Raw genomic sequence first — 15,262 nt, 5'->3', positions numbered from 1 at the left:
CAAAGGCGTAGGTTAATTGGCTAATCTAGATGGCCCCAGTGTATAATGAGGCAGTACACTCTGGGGAAGAGTTGATGGGAATGTTGGGAGAATAGATTACAAGGAAAATTAACTTGGGAATCACATTGCAATCTGAGCTGGCATAGACTGTCAGAAGTTCCTATTTCACATGGAAGTATAGAAATATTGTATTCAGATTTATTGACAATACAATGATGGATGAGAAAGTAAATTTAGAGAGGCTACAAAAATAATTAAAATGATATAAACATTAGAATAAAAAGGCAAACTATGGTGTTGCATTACATTATGGAAAGAGGCAAGTGCTTTTTATTTGTTTTTTGGGGACGTAAGATCCTGATTAGCCTGAGGAAGTGTTGAACCACTGCAGTCTTTCCAACCAAGGTGCCCTGATAGTGCGGCAAAGTGGTGTGTTTCAGGATTTAGAGCTCATTATGATAAAGGAATAAGTCAATTTGATGTGCAACTCGGAGAAAACATGTTTCCGTGCACCAGCTGACATGATCTCTTGATGGTGGAAACTTAGGGAGGCGTTGTTCAAATAGTCTAGTTGAGTAATTGTAACATTATTTTGATGGTTCACATTACAACCACAATGTGCCAGAAGTAGAGGAAATGAACATTTAGGTTGTATGAGGTGCTAAATTGTGTTAGATTGCTTCTATATTGTTGGATCTGTGCTCATCAAAAAAGCATTCTATTACTCTCCTGATTTGTGTCTTGTGGATGCCGAAAAGGCTTTGGGTGGCAAGTGGCAAGTACATTGTACTCTGTCTCCAACCTGATGTTGTCAATGATGAGTTCAAGACTGATGAATAGGTGGTTAGACCCTCCCTTGCTGTGGATGACTATTGCCTTGTTTGATCTAAGTGTTGCATAGGGGCATGAAGTTGTCCTTCTCTTTGCAGAATTGCAAACAGAATTGAGTACTGTGTAATCATTAACGAACATCCCTATTTCTAGCCTTGTGACAGAAAGAAAGTTGTTGACTGAAATAGACAATGTTGCTGGAGTTCCTGAGGGCAATGTCTTGAAGCTGTCATGACTATTATTCAACAATAATAATCATAGGTTATATAGATAGATTATGAGGACACACAGTCCTCTTTTATTGTCATTTTGTAATGTATGCATTAAGAAATGATACAATGTTTTTCCAGAATGATATCACAGAAACACATGACAAACCGACTTAAAAACCGACAAAACCCACATAATTATAACATACAGTTACAACAGTGCAAAGCAATACAGTATTGCTTTGCACTGTTGTAAAGTCCCATCATCTCACGCAGAGGGTAAACCTCCAGTGCCGCAAACTTGCCAATGCAGCATCCCGGAAGCATCCGACCACAATCCCACTCCGAGTCCGTCCGAAACCTCCGAGCCTCCGACCAGCTCTCTGACACCAAGCACCGAGCACTATCTCTGCTGAGTGCTTCGACCCCAGCCCCGGCAACAGGCAATAGGCAAAGCCGAGGATCTGGGACCTTCCCCTCCGGAGATTCTTGATCGCACAGCAGCAGCGGCAGCGAAGCGGGCATTTCAGAAGTTTCTCCAGATGTTCCTCTGTGCTTCTCACGGCTGTCTCCATCAAATCAGGGTTGAGCACGGCCCCCTAGTTAACACATATCGATATCAATTTGGAACGGCCGCGTGCGCTGTATCAGATTTAGCAGCAATCATAAAACACTATCGCTGGCCTAAAGCTCCGCAACAAGTCAAAGTCAAGTTTATTGTCCTATGCACCACAAGTACTGTATATGTACACACAATAAAAACTTACTTGCAGCAGTATCACAGGCAACACGCTTATTTGGGGGGTTTACAATCATCATTCCTTAATCATCACTTGATCAAAATGCTGGAACTGCAAACACAGGGGAAGTACTTTAAGCATGGACATCTGTGATTCAAAAAGACAGTTTGCTTAAAGCTAATGAACAATAAAATATTATATTTCAGTGTTCACACAAAGTATGAATACAATTAATATCTTGGGAATTGATTCCAGATTTTCTTAGATACTGCCTAAAGGAAGACCGAATTGCAGAGGAATTCCCAATCCCACCTCCAAATGTGTCTCGTTGGTTTTGAGATGTATAAAGCCTGTAGAGAATTTGCTTTTCAAATGTTCTTATTTTGTGTAATTTTCTTTTTTCCCCCAGCTGGGTTAGATACTATCAGAAATATCAAGGAAAAATTTTGCTATGTTGCACTAGACTTTGAAGCAGAACTGCAGAAATTCAAGAATAATCCAGACGGAATAAAAGAAGAATATGTGCTTCCAGATGGACAAAACATGATCATCACAAACCAGAAATTCAGTTGCCCAGAAGTCATGTTTAAGCCATTTTTAATAGGTAATCTGGTTAAGAATTTTTCCATTGTTTTTCTGTTCATGGAACTTTTGACCACAGAACAACATTTAAGCTCAAATCTCTCAGTTGTTGGCCTCCAGGAATGGCCAGCAGCCCTTGAGTACTCTTGGTTCAGTTTTATTACAGGGCATGGTCCCAAAACAACAGACCAAGGAGTCTCTGCCAAGTCTTCATAATTGCCTACATTATGAAATAGGAATACAAGATACCTTATATATCCTTAAGTCTCAAATCTTATTTCCTTCTATGCACAATTCACTTTCAATGTCCACAGGTTTGTCTCAGAAGTTAATGTACTCATGTCTGTCTCCACATCTTTCTAGATCAACACATTCCATAGGTTTGTGGCCCTCTGATACAAGTTCCTCAACATTGTAATCATAAATCAGAGGGTTTTGAGTATGTACTTGAATATGTAGATACATATGTAGTCACCTCTTCAAATGAAAGAGTTTGCATCTGGATCTGGACCAGCTGGAAAAATGGGCTGAAAAATGACAGATGGAATTTAATGCAGACAAGCGTGAAATGTTGCATTTTGATAGGACCAGTCAGGGTAAATCTTACACAGTGAATGGTACGGCATTGAGGAGTGTGGTAGAACAAAGAGATCTGGGAATATGGGTCCATAGTTCATTGAAAGTAGTGGCACAGCTAGATAGGGTTGTAAAGAAAGCTTTTGGCTCATTGGACTTCATAAATCAAAGTATTAAGTACAGGAGATGGGATGTCACGTTGAAGTTGTATAAGACACTGGTGAGGCCTAATCTGGAGTATTGTCTGTCACTGACCTACAGGAAAGATGTAAGTAAGGTTGAAAGAGTATAGAGAAAATTTACAAGGATGTTGCTGGGAGTGGAGAACCTGAGTTATAAGGAAAGATTGAATAGATTAGGACTTTATTCCTTAGAATGTAGACGATTGAGGGGAGATTTGATAGGGGAATTCAAAATTATGAGGGGTATAGACAGGGTGAATGCAAGCTTTTTTCCACTGAGATTGGGTGGGACTACAACTAGAAGCCATGGGCAAAGGGTGAAAGATGGAAGGTTTGAAGGGAACATTAAGGGAAACTTCTTCACTCAGAGGGTGGTGAGAATGTGGAATGAGCTGCCAGTGCAAGTGGTGCATGCAGCTTGATTTCAATGTTTAAAAGAAGTTTGGATAGGTACATGGATGGTAGAGGTATGGATGGCTATGGTCCCAGTTCAGGTCACTGGGGGTAAGCAATTTAAATGTTAAAGAAAGGGTAAGGTTGCCGCCCAATGCACCACAAGGCATGGAAAGGAAAAACAAATGTAACTAGAGACTCCCTAATTGGGATGATGACTTGGAAAGGACACTAATATTGGTCTACTTACCCTTCAAGTGAATATGGAAGATTTTCTGAAAACAGCATTGGTGGTATTTTTCCATTGCTCTGAATCATTTGCTGTAGATGAAATGAAATATCTTTATTGTCATTGCATAGTACAATTTGTCATGCACCAATACAGCGAGTTATAGTTTGCGTCTTAAAGACGTACGGGGTACAGATCAAGCCACACACATCAAAGTTGCTGGTGAATGCAGCAGGCTAGGCAGCATCTCTAGGAAGAGGTACAGTCGATGTTTCGGGCCGAGACCCTTCATCAGGACTAACTGAAGGAAGAGCTAGTAAGAGATATGAAAGTGGGAGAGGGAGCGGGAGATCCAAAATGATAGGAGAAGACAGGAGGGGGAGGGATGGAGTCAAGAGCTGGACAGGTAATTGGCAAAAGGGATATGAGAGGATGGCCAGGAGGCCCAGGGAGAAGGAAAAGAGGGAGGGGGGAAAACCCAGAGGATGGGCAAGGGGTATAGTGAGAGGGACAGAGGGAGAAAAAGGAGAGAGAGAGAGAAAGAATGTGTGTATATAAATAAATAATGGCTGGGGTATTAGCGTTAGTTAGAGAAGTCAATGTTCATGCCATCAGGTTGGAGGCTACCCAGACGGAATATAAGGTGTTATTCCTCCAACCTGAGTGTGGCTTCATCTTTACAGAAGAGAAGGCCGTGGATAGACATATCAGAATGGGAATCAAACATGGAATTAAAATGTGTGGCCACTGGGAGATCCTGCTTTCTCTGGCAGACAGAGCATAGGTGTTCAGTGAAATGATCTCCCAGTCTGCGTCGGGTCTCGCCAATATGTAGAAGGCCACATCGGGAGCACCGGACGCAGTATATCACCCCAGCCGACTCACAGGTGAAGGGTCGTCTCACCTGGAAGGACTTACAGTAGAGGAGACCGTGGATAGATGTATCAGAATGGGAATGGGATGTGGAATTAAAATGTGTGGCCACTGGGAGATCCTGCTTTCTCTGGCGGACAGAGCAGAGGTGTAGAGGAGGCCATGGATAGACATATCAGAATGGGAATGGGATGTTTCCCACTTTCAAATCTCTTACTAGCTGTTCTTTCAGTTAGTCCTGATGAAGGGTCTTGGCTCAAAACGTCGACTGTACCTCTTCCTAGAGATGCTGCCTGGCCTGCTGCGTTCACCAGCAACTTTGATGTGTGTGGCTTGTATTTCCAGCATCTGCAGATTTCCTCGTGTTTGCGTGGGGGTACAGATCAATGTTGCCATGGGTAGACCATGGGTTTTGAGTCAAATTTGAGGTCTTGCTCTTGGACATTTTCTCTTAGTTGATGAAAGACTGCTAACAAATGAAAGGTGATAGTGAATTGGGGTTTGCCTTCCCTAAGCGTCTGGTGTTTTTTGGGGACAGGCTAGCAAAGCGCCAAAGTCTTGTTGTTGTTTAGTTGAAGGTCCACTCTGTGTGCTTTGGTGAAGGAGAAGTTATTGATGGTTTGGAGTTTAGCCTGTGAGTGTATTGAAACATCATCATTGTTGTCAGTAGTAGTTAGGATGTGTAGTCAGTGTAGTTAGCTTAAAACAGAGTCACCTAGATATTTCTGACTCCCGTGAGCCATTGTGCATTGTGGTGGTTTAGCATTTCGTTGATTCTAAAGACTAATTCCACTCGATGAGAGGTAAGGTGCAGCATTATGGTGAAAAAGATTTTAAAAGCATCAGGGCAATAATGTACGCAGCTGTTTGACACTTGCCCATTGAGATTGGCTTTGTTTAGACTTGTTGGGTAGGATCATGCAGTGCATGACACTATTAAGCAAATATACGATAGAGAGCATCTATTGGTGACTGAACTTGAGGAGAGTGCTCCACAGTACTTAATGGTTGAGAAATCAAAGGCTTTAGTGAAGACCGTGTATAATGATCAATTCCATTCCTTGCAGTTTTCTGAATTGTGTGATGAGTAAGTCTTTTGTGCTTTTAGATGGACAGAATCAACATGGATGTTGGGAGTAGTTCTTAAGTTTCTGTGTGGAGTTGAGTTAGATGTCGGTCATGACTTTTGCTGTGGAAGACAGCAGGTAGGCCCTTCTAGAGTTATGAGTCAGGTCTGTCTCCTTGAATGTACAGGCAAATAGTGAAGAGTTTCAGGCACAAATCTACAAAATCTTTGAACTTCAGCAGGGATACTTTATGCTCCTGAGGCCATATGACATAAGAGTAGAATTAGGTCATTGGGCTCATTGATTCTGCTCGGCCATTCTGTCATGGCTGATTTATTATCCCTCTTGACCCCATTCTCCTGCCTTTTCCACCTAACCTTGGATGACTTTACTGATCAAGAACCTATCAACCTCCACTTTAAGTATACCCAATGACTTGGCCTTCACAGTCTGTGGCAGTGAATGCAAAGTTTAAAGTAAATGTATCATCAAAGTGATAAGTTCGTGGCCTAAGGTAGAAGGAGTCAATTTTAGAAAATCTAGCACATTTATTTTTCAACATAGTCCCCTCCTAGATTTACACACTTAGACCAGCGGTCGTGGAGCATACGGATCTTAGTCCTCCAGAAAATGTCCACAGCAGGGGTGATTGATAAGTTTGCAGTCTAAGGTAGAAGGAGATGAGTTATACAGCTCTCATTACATACATGTGCAGTTCAACTCTGAGTGATTATGCAGAAAGTTTGAAGTTAATAACTCATCAGGGGTGGTTGATAAGTTCATGGCCTAAGGTAGAAGGAGATGAGTTATTAACTTCAATCTTTCTGCATAATGCACACAGCCTTGTATTACTTTTGTGCTGATGGAGATTGTGGAGGCGGTGTTGTTGCTAATCTGAACTAACTTGGATTCCACCATCCTCTGGCTAAAGAAATTCCTCATCTTTGTTTTAAAGGAATATCCTATTCTGAGGCTGTGCCTTCTGGTCCTAGACACACCCACTATAGGAAACATCCCCTCCAAGTCCACTCTGCCTGTGCCTTTCAATATTTGATAGGTTTCAATGAAATCACCCTCCCCCCACTCCCATTCTTCTAAACTCCAGCAAGTACAGGCCCAGAGCCATCAACAATGCTCCTTATACATTGACTGTTTCATTCCCAGGATCATTCCTATGGACTCTCTCCAATGCCAGCGCATTCTTTCTTATATAAGAGGCCCAAAAGTACTCACGATATGAAAAGTGTGGTTTGACCAATGCCTTACATTCTTGCTTTTATATTCTAATCCTCTAGAAATAAATTCTAACATTGCGTTTGCCTTCCTTACCAACGAAACAACACCTGCAAGTTAACCTTCACAGAATCATGCACGAGGACTCCCAAGTCCCTTTGCTGGTTTCTGAATTTTCTCATTTAGAAAATAGTCTATGCCTTCTACCAAAGTGCATGACCGTACACTTACTACACTATCTTTCACGTGGGATAGCCATCACTCCACCGATCTTCATATTGTTTGCAAACTTGGCCACAAAGCCATCAATTCTGTCATCCAGATCATTCACATATAATGTGAAAAGAAGCCGTCCCAACACCGACCCCTGTGAAACACCACTAATCACCAAAGGCAATCAGAAAAGGAGCCGTTTGTTCTCAATCTTTGCCTCCTACCGGTCAGCCGATCTTCTATCCATGCCAGTATGTTTCTTGTAATACCATAGGCTCTTATCTTGTTCAGACGAGGCCTTTTGAAACTGTTGGGAAATGACTTTTGACTACTTGTCAGGCAGAAGGAACAAGGTTGGCATGAATAGGCTGGTGTGGGATGAAATCAAGGACATTCACAGGAGAAGAGGTTTTCCGAATGTTCCAATGGGCATTGACTGTGCCCTTGTCCTTGATTAGTTCACCCATGTTCTTTTAACATTGGGTAGTTGTTTATCATTTGAAACAATATGGACTTAACAAAGCTGAGATTTTAGACCAGTGGCAGGGTCTGAAATGTTCGCAGTAAGCTTCTATTGATCCAGCAAGCTTGGGTCTAGCAAATTTTCCAGATGATTCATTAACACTCCTACCTACTCTTAAAACCATAAAACCATAAGATATAGAAGCAAAATTAGGCCATTTGGCCCATAGTGCCTTCTCGCCATTTCATCATGGCTGAGCCAATTTTCTTCTCAGCCCCAATCTCCTGCCTTCTCCCTGTATCCTTTCATGCCCTGACCAATCAAGAATCTATTGCCCTCTGCCTTAAGTATACATAAAGACTTGGCCTCCACAGTTGCCTGTGGGAAAGAATTCCACAGATTCACTACTCTCTTGCTGAAGAAATTTTTCCTCATCTCCATTCTAAAATGACGCCCCTGTATTCTGAGGCTGAGTCCTTTAGTCTTAGATTCTCCCACCATAGGAGGCATCCTATCCACATCCACTATCAAGACCTTTCACCATTCTATAGGCTTCAATGAGGTCATCCCTCATTCTTCTGGATTCCAGTGAGTACAGGCCCAGAGCCATAAAACTCTCTTTATATGACAAGTCATTCAATCCTAGAATCATTTTTGTGAACCTCCTTTGAATTCTCTCCTCTTTCAGCACATCTTTTCTAAGATAAGGGGCCCAACATTGTTCACAATACTCCAAATGAGGCCCCAACAGTGTTTTATAAAGTCTCATCATTACGTCCCTGCTTTGATATTCTAGTGCTCTTGAAATGAATGCTAACATCATATTTGCCTTCCTCCCCACAGACTCAACCTGCAAATTAACCTTTAGGAAATCCTGCACAAGGAACCCAAGTCCCTTTGCACCTCTTTTTTTGTACTTTCTCTCCATTTAGAAAATAGTCAACTCTTTGATTTCTCTTACCAAAATACACTTATACACTTCCTGACATTTCCATCTGCCATTTCTTTGCCCATTCTCCTAATATGTCTAAGTCCTTTTGTAGCCTCACTACTTCCTCAAAACTACCTGCCCCTCCACCTATCTTCATATGGTCTGCAAACTTTGCAACAAAGTCATCAATTCCATCACCCAAATCATTGACATATAAAATAAAAAGAATTAGTCCCAACACGGACCCCTGTGGAACACCACTAATCACTGGCAGCCAACCAGAAAAGGCTCCCTTTATTCCCACACTTTGCCTCCTGCCAATCAGCCACTGTTTTATCCATACTAGAATCTTTCCTGTAATACTATCGGTTTGTAGCTTAAGCAGTCTCACGTGTGGCACCTCGTCAAAGGCCTTCTGTAAATCCAAGCACAAAGACAACATCAACAGGTTCTCCTTTGTCTATCCTGCTTGTTATATCTTCAAAGAATTCCAACAGATTTGTCAGGTATGATTTTCCCTTGTGGAAACCATGCTCACTATAGCCTTCATGTACCCTGAGACCTCATCCTTAATAATCAACTTCAACACCTTCCCAACAACTGAGGTCAGACTAACTGACCTGTAAGTTTCTTTTCTTCAGCCACTCTCCCTTCTTGAAGAGTGGAGTGACATTTGCAATTTTCCAGTCTTCCATAACCATTCCAGAATCTAGTGATTCTTGTAAAATAATCACTAATGCCTCCACAATCTCTTCAGCCACCCTCTTTCAGTACCCTGGGTGTACACCATTTGTCCAAGTGACTTATCTATCTTCAGACCTTTCAGTTTCCCAAGAACCTTCTCTCTAGTAATGGTAACTTTACACACTTCATGACCCCGACACCTGGAACATCCACCATAACTGCTAGTGTCTTCTACAGTGAAGACTGATGCAAAATACTTATTCAGTTCATCTGCCATTTCCTTGTCCCCCATTACTACCTCTCCAGCATCATTTTCTAGCAGTCCGCTATTCACTCTCGCCTCTCTTTTACACTTCATGTATCTGAACAAACTTTTGGAATCTTCTTTAATATTATTGGCTAGCTTACCTTCGTATTCCATTTATACCTTAAGTACTTTTTTAGATGCCTCCTGTTAGTTTTTAAAAGCTTCTCAATCCTCTAACTTTCCACGAATTTTTGCTCTCTCTTTGGCTTTCATTTTGGATTTGACTTCTCTTGTTAGTCACAGTTGTGTCATCTTGCCTTTAGAATACTTCTTCCTTTTTTGGGATGTATATATCATGGGCCTTTCAAATTGCTTCCAAAAGTTCCAAACATTGCTGCTCTGCCATTGTCCCTGCTCCTGTTCCTTTCCAATCAATTCTGGCCAACCCATCTCTCATGCCTCTGTAATTCCATTTACTCCACTATATCGCTGACACATTTGACTTTAGTTTCTCCTTCTCAAATTTCTTGGGAGAATATGATCAAATCATGATTGCTTTCCCCTAAGGTTTCTTCTACCTTAAGGTCTCTAATCAATTCTGTTTCATTGCACAACACTCAATCCAGAATAGCTGAAGCACTAGTGCGCTCAACCACGAGCTGCTCTAAAAAGCCATCTCGTAGGCATTCTAGAAATTCCCCCTCTTGGAATCCAGCACCAACCTGATTTCCCCAATTTACCTGCATATTGAAGTCCCCCATGACTATTGTAACATTGCCCTTCTGGCTTGCATTTTTTATCTCCCATTGTAATATGTATACCACATCCTTACTACTGTTTGAGAGTCTGTACACAACTCCCAAGAGGGTCTTTTACCCTTGCAGTTCCTTACCTCTATCCACAACGATTCAACACCTTCTAAGCCTAAGTCACCTGTTTCTAATGATTTGATTTCATTTTTTAACCAGAAGAGTAACACCACCTCTCTCTGCCTTCCTGCCTGTCCTTTTGATACAATGTGTGTCTTTGGACATTAAACTCCCAGCCATGATCTTCTTTCAGCCATGCATACTACAAGTTCATCTACCTTATTCCAATAGAAATAGAGAGATATACCTTATTTCATAGAATTATATAGCATGGAAGTGGACTATTTGGCCTAGCTCATCGTTGTACCCCTCTGTATTAGCCTTATCACCCAGCACCTGGGTATAGAGGGCTATAAACCAAGTGATTCAAGTGTTCATTGAGACACTTAAAAGGCTGTCAGTGACCCAGTTTCAACCATTTTCTCAGGCAGAGCATTCCAGCTATCCACCTGGGGAATAGTAAATAAACATTTCTGTCTCAGATTCTCTCCCCCATCTCTCCTTTCTTCTTAGCCTAAATCTATGTCCTCTAGTTTTATTGACCCACAATGTGGAGAGAATGAGAGTCTAGATTCCTGCAGTCTAGACCATCTATATACCCCCCATAATTTTATATACCTTGAATATGTCCTCTCTTAACTTCTTCTGCTCCAGGGAGAAAAAAGACCTAGCTTCTCCAGTCTCTTCTCATAATTGAACTGCTGCATCCCGTGAATCATCTCTGCGCCTTCTCTGGCACCATGGTATCCACACTATAGTGTGGATGATGAGAAATGCACGTAGCGTTCCAGCTGAGATTTTATAAAGTTGGAGTATATCCTACCAACTTCTATATTCAGTGTTCTAATAAAGGTCAATATCATGTATGTGTTCCAAATTACATTGTCTACCTGCATTGCTATCTTAAAGAATCTCTGGACATTTACTCCAAAGACTCTTTTTCTTAATACACCTCAAGACCCTATGATAATATTCCCAAAATTTATAATTTCACATGCCATGTGGCATCCATGAACTTGCTGATCTTGCCTCCCATATCCAAGCCATTCACATATTACAAATAACAAAGGTCATTTGTTGAATAATAGCACTGATCCTTGAAGGACATCACTAGTCAAAGGTATGCAATCACAAAAACTCCACCATCACCTTATTGCTGCCAACTTTGGCTCCAGTATGCCACCTTTCCTGGTTCAAATGATCCTAACCCTTTGAATTAATCTTCCATGTGAGACCTTAAATGTTTTACTAAAGGCCACATAAATCACATCTACTACTGTGCCTCATCGATGTACCTCCTCAAAGAATTCAATAAAATTGGTCAGACAGGAAACCATGAAAAAGCCAATTTTAATTGACTTTTTAAAAATGATGTTATATGGTAGAATGACTCATGTGCTAATAGAAACATAGAAAATAGGTGCAGGAGTAGGCCATTCGGCCCTTCGAGCCTGCACTGCCATTTATTATGATCATGGCTGATCATCCAACTCAGAACCCCGCCCCAGCCTTCCCTCCATACCCCCTGACCCCCATAGCCACAAGGGCCATATCTAACTCCCTCTTAAATATAGCCAATGAACTGGCCTCAACAGTTTCCTGTGGCAGAGAATTCCACAGATTCACCACTCTCTGTGTGAAGAAGTTTTTCCTAATCTCGGTCCCAAAAGGCTTCCCCTCTATCCTCAAACTGTGACCCCTCGTTCTGGACTTCCCCAACATCGGGAACAATCTTCCTGCATCTAGCCTGTCCAATCCCTTTAGGATCTTATATGTTTCAATCAGATCCCCCCTCAATCTTCTAAATTCCAATGAGTACAAGCCCAATTCATCCAGTCTTTCTTCATATGAAAGTCCTGCCATCCCAGGAGGGTGAGAAACACAGGTGAGCTTCAAGGCAGCTTATCAAACAGCTCTGTGTGCCAGACGCTGAATCATCAGGATTTCAAACAATGCAATTACTTGTTTTTCTTTAACCATATCACTGTTACATTGTCAATGAGTTTTAATTTATAAAAATTTTAGAATCAAATTTAATATCACAGACAAGTCATGAAATTTGTTGCAACACAACTGTAAATTACAGTAAATATATATAAAATTGACTGTAAATTACAGTAAATATATATAAAATGAAATAAGTAGTGCAAAAAGAGAGGGAAAGATGCTGAGGTAATGTTCATGGGTTCATTGCCAATTCAGAAGTCTGAGGGGAAGAGGTTGCTCCTGAAACGTTGAGTGTGTACCTTTAGGCTCTGATACCTCCTTCCTGATGGTAGAAATGAGGAGCATTGTGCTGGGTGATGGGAGTCCTTGATGGATGCTGCCTTTTTGAGGCATCATCTTTTGAAGGTGTCCTGGATGTTGAGAAGGCTAGTGCCCACGATGGTTTCCTGTTTTATACAAAAAAAAAGGAATTTCCTGCTTCTTTAATGGATTTCAGCATTTTAATAAAAAACATGAAATTAACCAGGTTATGTTGTCTCCCCACTATTGCCAATAGATTTATTATATTGGAATTATGTCATATGTTGTAAAAATCCTTGTATTTCCTGTTATTTTCCCCCTCAGTCCATTTCCCATCTTATAGTCATGCTTTGCTAATATCCAAAATCTTTGTAGTATTCTGGCTTGCCATGACTTATTTACCTTTTGATCTATTTCTCCTCTCCACTTGACAGGTACAAAAGTAGAGTTGTCTAAAGTTTAAGTCTAAATAAATAGGAAAAAGGCAGATATTGCAGTTCTTACAAAGATCTTCTACCTGAAATGTTAACTGTGTTTCTCTTTTCATTGATGAAGACCAACTTGAGTGTTTCCAACATTGTTTTTAAGACACTAAGATGCACATTTCCTATTCTGAATGTAAAAGTCTGTTTTGTAGTGATTGACCTTTGCTATGAGACATTTAATCCTGACCTGATACATGGTTTTGCCACAAAATGTTCCATCTCTCTCATACTGTACATACCAAATAACTCATTCATATGCCTATCTTTGTAATTTCGATTTGTCCAACCTATTGGAAAAATAAGCCACCCAGAATTCTTCCAGAAATGGCAAACCCTTATTATTCTGTGACAATGAACTAACCCTGTGTAGCGGTTCGATTAAAAAAAACCCAGATTGATTCTGTATCTCCCAAGGTTAAGATCCTTTTTCTGCACAAATACCCTAAGCTCCTTCTGTCTTCTGCCTCTCCCATGGAATATCAAATCAGCACTAGTCACTTTGCAATTGTATCTCTGTAATAGTGATCAGATCATTTCCAGTCATTTCTATTAAGACATCAATTAATCTATCTTCTAAAACACTACAGGTTTGCAAATACAAAATATTTCTAGTTGTGTCTAAAATGGTAAAAGGTCTTTAATCTGAAAAGTTGACTCTTTTCTCTTCCCACAGACATGGGTTAACCCGAGTATTTCCAGCTTTTTCTGTTTGTTTTAAATGTTTGCATTAGTACATAAAGAATATATTATTGTTAAAGTTCATTTGACTTTCAGGCAAGGACATTCAGAACTTAACCGCATTGGCACATTCTGTGATTGAGCATTGCAATGAAGAGATCTGCAATGAGATGTACACAAACATTGTCCTAGCTGGTGGTAACACTATGTTTAGAAACATGGGACAGCGAATTCAACAAGAGATGACAGACCTTGTAAAATCAGGAAAAAAGGTATGTTTAAATTAAGGAAAGATACAATGTTCGGTATCTTGATGTATTTGGTTCCTAGGCCACCTCATATGTGGTTTATATTATTCTTCCTGTAAGGGCTGAGAATTAGTTACTGCATACTATTTAATAACATCAAAGCTTTTTTTCTATTGGAGTTACTTACAGTGCCTATAAAAGTATTCACCCCCACCCCCCTTGGAAATGTTCATGTTTTATCATTTTAGAAAATTGAATCACAGTTAATTTAATTTGGCTTTTTTCCCCTTTCATTTCAAAATGAAAATAGATCTCTACAAAGTAATCTAAATTAATTACAAATATAAAACACAAAATAATTGATTGCATAAGTATTCACCCCTTTAGTATGACACACCAAATCATCACTGGTGCAGCCAATTGGTTTTAGAAGTCACATAATCAGTTTAATGGAGATTTAACTAGTGTGCAGTCAAGGTGATTCAACTGATTGCAGTAAAAATACACCTGTATCTGGAAGGTCCAACTGCTGGTAAGTCAGTATCCTGACAAAAACTACACCATGAAGACAAAAGAACACTACAAGCAACTCCACAAAAAGGTTATTGAAAAGTTCAAGTCAGGAGATGGGTACAAGAAAATTTCCAAGTCACTGAATATCCCTGGGAGTACAGTTAAGTCAATCATCAAGAAATCGAAAGAATATGGCACAGCTGTAAATTTGCCTAGACCAGGCCAGTTTGGTAAAGAATGGGGGAAAATTGCAGTGTCGAGATGTGCAAAGCAGATAGAGACCTATCCACACAGACTCAAGGCTGTAATTACTGCCAAAGTTGCATCTACTAAATTCTGACTTGAAGGGGATGAATACTTATGCAATCAGTTATTTTATTTTATATTTGTAATTAATTTAGATCACTTTGTAGAGATCTGTTTTCACTTTGACACGAAAAAGAATCTTTTTCAGTTGATCAGTGTCAAAAAAGCCAAATTAAATCAATTTGTAATTCAATGTTGTAAAACAATAAATCATGAAAACTTCTGGGGGGGGGGTGAATACTTTTTATAGGCACTGTATATTATGCAAATTCATATAGTTAAGTTGGATGTTAAATAGATCGTCCACATAGATTGAACAAACCTTTTGCCTTTTTCAAATCAACCCAAAGTACCACCTTACTGCTGTGGAGCAAACATTGGTACAAATATCATCTCATGAAATTAAGTCTTGCATCTTCTCAACCTTATCCGTCTTTTAGCTTCTTAACCCTCTATAGATGTA

The 15,262-nt window shown here is 40.2% G+C and overlaps 1 protein-coding gene across 1 annotated transcript in view; it reads left to right on the top strand.

Moving 5' to 3' along the window:
- The window catches only part of LOC134337551 (uncharacterized), a 29,935-nt gene that overhangs the window by 13,433 nt on the left and 1,240 nt on the right, over positions 1–15,262 (top strand). Inside the window, exons 7-8 of the mRNA XM_063032666.1 lie at positions 2,190–2,384; positions 13,829–14,004. Coding sequence (XP_062888736.1) covers positions 2,190–2,384; positions 13,829–14,004 — 371 coding nt within the window. The remainder of the gene's footprint in view (positions 1–2,189; positions 2,385–13,828; positions 14,005–15,262) is intronic.

The sequence above is a fragment of the Mobula hypostoma genome, chromosome 24 (assembly GCF_963921235.1).
Source record: "Mobula hypostoma chromosome 24, sMobHyp1.1, whole genome shotgun sequence".
Taxonomy (NCBI): Eukaryota; Metazoa; Chordata; class Chondrichthyes; order Myliobatiformes; family Myliobatidae; genus Mobula; species Mobula hypostoma.
The sequence above is the reverse complement of the archived record's forward strand: the minus strand, read 5'-3'. Positions and strand labels throughout refer to the sequence as shown.